Genomic DNA, 7,466 nt, shown 5'->3' on the forward strand with positions numbered 1-7,466 from the left:
ACTCAGTGGGATGTTCAAATATGACAAAAGGTTAGCAATTGATGAATCTTTAAGAAGTGATAATGTCTGGGGCTGTGCAAGAGGCAGTGGTGAGTGTGAGTGTGTGCGTGCGTGTGAATGAAGGAGAACCATGGCGCTGTGTCTGAGCGAATGTGACTTGAGGGAGAGAATAGGTGGGAAGGGGTGAAAAGCATTTGAGGGAGTTTGGGAAAGAGAAAGACCGTGAAGAAGAAAGAAGGTAGGGAGAGAAGGCACCTACTATCCCAGGACCAGGCGGCTCTGCCCATCCCTAAGTCTCTAGGGGTCCCTCGGAGTCACTGACCTGTTCGGATGCAGCCCAGGGCCACCAGCCACCACTCGGGCACTCGAGGCAGAATCAAGGCGAGGCGGTCTCCCTGCTGCAGGCCGCAGGTCTGTGTGAGGACGTTGGCTGTGCGGCAGCTTAAGTCTGTCACCTCTCGGAAACTCCACTTCACTTCGTCTCCTTCGTTACTCACCCACCACAGGGCTGGGTTTGGGCCTCTTTTGCCTTCCTGGTCAAGATCATACAGCGTGTGTGACCTCCTGCTTCCTAGGAACAGTGCACGGATTTCCCCACCCACTGTCATAGACACGGTCCAGGGAGCAAGGCTCAGGGACCGAGACCCCATTTTAAATCGTTTCAAGAGCCAACAGAAGTTAGGGGTGAGGTCTGATCCAGCCAACTTCTGCTCTACTGTAGCCACCTCCTCTCCAGTCACATGAAACCATGAAGAGACTCATGTCACCAATTGAAGACTTAAAGCTCCATTCCCCATGTGTCTGTCTTAGTTCCATATAGACAGTGGGCTCCTCTTTGTGCCTCAGTTTCCTCATCTATGAAGTGGGGACAATAATATTACCTAGAAGGTCGTAAAGTCTAAATGAGTTATTTAAGCGCGTAAAGTGTACATAATTGTGCCTGACATTGTAGGTGCTCGATAAATATTACTATTAATATAATTGCTACATAATAAAAGAGGCTAATTTAGGTTCTGAATATTTGGAGGAATTTATTTTTAAAATTAAATTACCTCTAAAGGTGAAATTCTCAAGAAGCAGACTGGGAAGCTCCAGGCCCCCATTCCTTCAGGGAAAGATCAAGTAAACAACAGACTAAAATAGCTCTGTGGGACCTCTTGAAACAGTCAAGGATCTGCAGCAACCAACAAATTAAAGCCATACTCAGAACAGTAGGACATTTTGTGATGTTTTTCTCCCTTTCGCACCACCCCTTGTCTGATGTGGTGCCGCATGGTTGGGAGGAAGTCACCCGATTCCTACCCCCTCTTTGGGATGAAGGAAAAGAGTGAAATTTGTTTGCAACATTCAGTGGGGTGAGATGTAGCTGGAAAGGGATAGGGCTTTTATATGCCATTGAAATAAGTTGTTATTAGTTTAAAACAGATTATTATAACTTTTAGACATTCTGTGTAATATACACAATTCACAGAATATACACAGACAGAAGTGAGAAGTGAATCAAAACATATCACTACAGAAAAGTAAACCAAACACAGAAGAAAGCTGTAAAAGAGGAAATGAGGGAGAAAAATAAAAGCTGTGACATCAAGAAAACAGTCAACAAAATGGCAGGAGTAAGCCCTTCCCTATCAGTAATTACTTTAAATGTAAGTGAACTAAATTTCCCAATTGAAAGACAAAGATTGGCAGCATCTAAGGATATGCTGTCTCCAAAATTCTAGAACCAATAACAAAATTCAGATTTTTTGCAATAAAATGCTAACAATATAATATTAATTTATATAAGCAAAGTCATATTTACATTATAATCCAAATTCAATAACAATTACTCACTTATTCATTCAATATTACTAAGTTATTATCATTTCTTAGGCACTGTTCTTAGGCCAAAAAGATAAAATGTTAAACAAGACACACATATATGCACATATGTAAATGGTTTTAAATATTTATGGCCAATTTTCTTGTTTAAATCACCTGTCTTATTTTCCCCAAGTTTTCTATATTGAGCATGGTTTTTCCCCAAACAATTTTATTCCTCAAACAAAACATGTTCAGGGTAAACATTCAGGCAATACAGAAACTTATGAGCAGAAAAGATTCTTGTAAACCAAAGAATTTCTTCAAATTTCTCGTCACATTTTTACGCCCTGAATGTTAGCACTGAAAATGGTTTAGTGTATATTTTTCCAGCAATATTTTCCCCCACAGACACAAAAACATGAACCTATTGCTACTTTTACTGAGATGATTGGAACCAAAGAGGGTATCTCATCTGAGATAAGATTAATGTATGTGCATATACATATATGTATCTTTTTAGCTATAAAAAAATCAGTGCTTTGAAAAAAATTCTTGCCTAGCAGATTAAAGGATATTAAGAAGCATTTACAAGTCGTGACTGCTTATGTAAGGGGAGCATAGTATTACTATTTCTGTAGGGGTTTACAAAATGATGGGAAAGCTAGTGGATCGAGGCAGAAAACAATTGTTCAGAATTCAGACAGTGCGTTAGATCCTAATACTTGCACCTTGACAAAGATATCACTTAAGTACTTATGGATTTTTGTGCTAAGAATTAATTTAATATATTGGCAAAAGCTGTTTTCAAGAAGATAAAACACAACCCTTAAGCTGGATTTGAAATTTAAACTTTTATGAGGTGAGCTTTGAAACCAAGAGATATTGAGAAATAGTTTTGAAAGATTAAACACTAAGTAACTCAGCAGTAAAAAGAAATGAACAGCCCTGGCTCAGTGGTTAGAGCGTCAGCCCACACTCTGAACGGTCTCGGGTTTGATTCTCCCGTTTGCTTTCCTGTCAGGGGCTCATACCTGGGTTGCAGGTTTGATCCCAGCCCTGTATCAACCAATTAATGCTTCTCTCTCACGTCAATGCTTCTTTCTGTCTCTCTCTCTCTCACCCCCCTTTCCTCCCTTCCATTCTCTCTAAAAATAAATCAATGGACAAAATATCCCCCAGTGAGGGTTAGCAAAAAAAAAAAAAAAAGAACTGACAACTAGTCCACAAAAAACATTTTGCTGAGTCAAAGAAACCAGACACAAAAGGGTGCAAGAGCAGGTCAGTGGTTGCCTGGGGTCAGGGTGGGGGTGGGTGGGGATTCGCTGAGAAAAGACAAAAGAAAACTTTTGGGCTGATAGAAATAATCTAAAACTCGTTAAACTTCATACTGAAAATGTGTGTATTTTATTCTATGTAAAATATACACCAATATAGTTGTTTTAAATAAACAAAAACACACACATCTACTCCTTGCTAAGAAAACTGGAAAGTAGATCAATTACTTGGGTGATTCATGAATGAGATGATTCTTTCTGAATATGAAAAATATACGAATTTCAGGTGTACAACTTAATGATTAGACATTTATATAACTTATGAATATAATATGTCAATTGTAATGGAAAATGTTTTAAAATTATGGAAAAAGACATCCAAGTCACAATAAAACAAACAGAACCCCCACACAGGAGTCTATTGCTTATAGAAAGGTTTGCCTCAGTATTTAAAAAAATTTTTTTATTGATTTACTGATTTTTAGAGAGAGAGAAGGAAGGGAGAGAGGGAGAGAGAGAAACATCGATTTGCTTTTTCTACTTATTTATGCATCATTGGTTGATTCTTGTATGTGCCCTGACCAGGGATTGAACCCACAACCTTGGCGGGTTGGGACAATGCTCTAACTAACTGAGCTACCTGGCTAGGGCCACGAGGCACTTTCTTTTGTTTTATAATGAATTATTTGCCAACACTTACACTCCCACACCCACACACAACTAGAAGAGTGCACATAAAAATGCTGGATTTCTATTAAGACTGTTATATTGCATGGGAGATTCAGAGAGCAGAGTGGAACTCAGTGGTGTGCCCTCTGCAGAGTCTTTAACAGGAGCAGCACCAAGACCTATGGACTGTAAGGCAGGTTTCAAAATTAATTTATTCCGCCAGGGAAGAGTGGCTCAGCGGTTGAGCATGGACCTATAATCCGGGAGATTCCCAGTCAGGGCACATGCCTGAGTTGCATTAAAAAAGAAGAAGAAGAAGAAAAAAAAAAAAAAAAAAAATATATATATATATATATATATATATATACACAGATAGATAGATAGCTAGATAGACAGATATAGATATCTATATATAGATATCTTTATTGATTTTAGAGAGAGGAAGGGTGAGGGAGAGGGAGAGATAGAAACATCAATGATGAGAGAGTCATTGATCGGCTGCCTCCTGCACGCCCCCGACTGGGGATGGAGCCCGCAACCCGGGCATGTGCCCTGACTGGGAACTGAACTCCAACCGCCTGGATCCTAGGTCGATGCTCAACCGCTGAGCCATGCCCGGCTGGGCAAGATATATATTTTTTAAATTAATTTATTCCACAATTGCTTACTGAGAAACTGCTAGGTGTCAAACACCACGCATCACTAGAGAGACACTGATCCTGGTTAAGGAACTTGGAAAAGTGGAAAGAGATCGGAAGTGTTGTGAGAATGAAAGTCAATGGGATGAGGGTGCTCGGGGTGGGAGATGTTGGGAGATACGGAGGAGCTGACAGTGACTGATGATGATATAAAACCCAGCAAAAACTGACATTCCAGGGGGGAATACTATTTACTTGATGGCTATCGCCACGGGGTGATGCATGAACGAACCAGCAAGAATCATATAAAGATAAATTCGGGAAAAGTGATGGGCTCATTTCCTCCCCTCTACCTCTTCCCTCTCCAGCCCATCTCTTGGTCCAAAGGGTCTTCATCAGATTTTTGGTCTGGGCAGTAATGAAAGTCAATTTTTAGTCTGAAGGAACAGATGTTTTGGTGTCATCAGATCATGAGACCAGGTTAAATAATGAATTTTAGGATTAGATAACCTGCACCCAAATTCTGCCCTTTTACTTAGTATGTATGTAATTTCCATAGGCTATTTAAAACCCTTGGAACCTCAGTTTTCTCATCTGTAAAATGGGGATAATAAAAGTCCCCATCTAATCAGACCATTAAATGCAAAGTGCTTGACATGGCATATAAAGAATGCTCTTCATAACCCAAGGCTCCATTTTCCCTGGAGTTATTATGAAAATTAAGGAAAAAGAAAGAGGCAGGAGAAAGCCTCATGAAAGGCATGTAAGCCTTGACTGCTAACACATGAATGCGTGTTCATGGGAAGCAAAAATTCTATCAACTCTGACTCCATTGCAGGTGAATTCTCACTTTGTATGAAGATAATGTTGGGTAACTTTGCACGCTGAGAATGTCATCAGCTGGGACTTAGCTGGAACACCACTCATTGTCCCAACCCCTGGTGCCAGCACTGCTCCTTTTTGGTCTGTTTCTTAGGAAAAAACAAAACAAACCAAACACTTGGTTTTCTCTGAAGAGTCATGTGAACTCTAGAGGCCACAGGGACTGGTTTCTCTGGATATACCCAATGCCACGCCCAAGTAGATAGTTGATAGAGGACTCCAGCCTGGCTTGCTATCCTCATAGGAAGGCTGATGACATGGCTTAGCAATATGTGTCAGATGTGCATTGTGCAATCAGGTGATCTGTCCCACCCCTCTGGGTGTAACATGGAGTTAAGCCCAAGTTTGATGAGATGAATTCCAGTTAGACTCAGTCCCGTTAGTTGAAAGCCAGAATTCAGGCTAAAGTCAACTTGCTGACCTTGCAAGTTGAGGTTTGCATTTGGTCACAATTATCTGACTGTGTGCCAGATACTTTTACCTATTGTCTTGTTTCTTAAAAGATATTATCCCTGTGTCACAGATAAAACCACTGAGGCTCGGAGAAGTGTAGAAGTGGTCAGGCTGAGAACTGAACCCCCAAACATAAGCTTTTCCCATGACACTGGTAAGATGAGGCAGGACCCACACTGGTTCTGTGCCCTTCAGCCCGCTAGGAGCAAGGTAAGCTGGGGAGGCCACGCCTGTCCTCACCCCCAGCGCAGGTGCCTCCTCACCTTCTCCATTTGAGCCCAGTAGTCTATGACATCGCTTGCAAAGTTGAATTCCTCGGGTGTATCATGGTCATTCCATCTCGGGGCTCCAGTTGCTGATAAAGGCTGGTAGCGCAAGTGCCAAGGGGCAGGGCGGAAGCCGTGGCAGAATTTGTGGGCGCCCCAAAGGGCCCGGATCCTCATCAGCCCCCGCATGGCAGAGCAGCTCTCAGAAGCAGGCGCGGAGTTCTCAGGTCAGCACCTGCCTTGGGAAGAGATGGCCAATAGGTCGGTCATGGAGCAGGACTTTCCTCCACAAGACGCAGGCACCTTTCCGGCTAATGGCTAGAGTTTTGCTTCAGCTGATCAATTTGGAAGGCAGACCTCATGGATTTGGGGGTTAGCGCTTCTCTTCCCAGCTTAGGAACCACAGGCAGACAGTTATGGGGAGGGATTAGAGCGACCAGACGAGGTTGGTACACATCCCCCAGGGCCTTCTCCTTCTCTTTCACCCCTGGGATTTGGGCTCAGGCTGGCAGCCCCGTGGCAGCCCCTGTGGGGGAAACTGTCATCTGCATGTCCTGTGCTGAATGCTAGCCTCGCTCTGGACGCCTCTCTTCCCGCCCAGCCCAACTGTGCAGCTCTCATGAAAGCTGCTGTCCTTTCAGATGACCCCAGCCCCTGCCAGAGTGGACTGGTGCAGGGTTGAGCAATCATTCCTCAGGATTTTTAAATCCAGAGTGGGCTACTCATAATCCCTCTCCCAGATCCTGTGTGCCTGCCTGTTACCCAAGAGTGGAAAGGCCTCTCTCCGGGGAGCAGGGGCGCGCATCTGAGGCCCCGGGGGTGTGTGTGGGGGGTGGTTCTGAGCCCTGTCCCGCAGCCGCACCTGCTCTGCGTGAGAGAAGAAGACTGAGGGGCAGAGCCGGACCTGAGGGCCGAGGGCATCTCAGAGCCACTCAAGCTGCCGGTTCCTGTTCTTCCTCAGGCCCATCTGCATCTCCACCCCTCTTGTTAATACCCTGCCCTGGATTCTCTGAGCCAACGATTTTTCCTGCCTGGCCTTAGGTTTCCGTCACTTGAGGCTATAAGGATACGGACAAACACGCCCGGCCTTGCTCAGGACAGAGGAGGCTCGGACCGCAGCGCCCTCCCTGGACTGGGTCTAGCCTCAGGGTCTTCCCCAGGACAGGGTTCCGGCAGCTGTTACCAATCCATCCAGTTGGCCCACGAGACTTCTTTGCCACTCCAGATCCCAACAAATGCCCCTAAAACGGGAGCAAAACTCTCATTTATTAGGGTTCTTCTTGAAGTTTGAGAGTAAAAATTGGCTTAAGCTAGAATGATCTTTCCAGGAGACCGCTGACTGGGAGAAAGCTGCCTCAGGAACAGCTCTGAGTTTCAAGCACTTTGTCAGTGCAAACACTGAGGCCTGCTCCCCTCCGTTTCAGCAATAAGATCCTACTGTTTGACAGGAGACCCATAGAAAGATCAATAAAACTCAG

At 43.9% G+C, this 7,466-nt stretch overlaps 1 protein-coding gene across 1 annotated transcript in view; it reads right to left on the reverse strand.

The window, feature by feature from the left end:
* LOC107535524 (acyl-coenzyme A synthetase ACSM1, mitochondrial-like) overlaps nt 1-6,177 on the reverse strand; it is a 43,369-nt gene extending 37,192 nt beyond the window's left edge. Inside the window, exons 1-2 of the mRNA XM_087815152.1 lie at nt 5,986-6,177; nt 323-533 (exon numbers count right to left, since the gene is read on the reverse strand). Coding sequence (XP_087671278.1) covers nt 323-533; nt 5,986-6,177 — 403 coding nt within the window. The remainder of the gene's footprint in view (nt 1-322; nt 534-5,985) is intronic.
* Nucleotides 6,178-7,466: the final 1,289 nt, after the last annotated feature.

This window comes from Miniopterus natalensis, chromosome 3 (genome assembly GCF_054644295.1).
Source record: "Miniopterus natalensis isolate mMinNat1 chromosome 3, mMinNat1.hap1, whole genome shotgun sequence".
In the NCBI taxonomy this organism is placed as follows: domain Eukaryota; kingdom Metazoa; phylum Chordata; class Mammalia; order Chiroptera; family Miniopteridae; genus Miniopterus; species Miniopterus natalensis.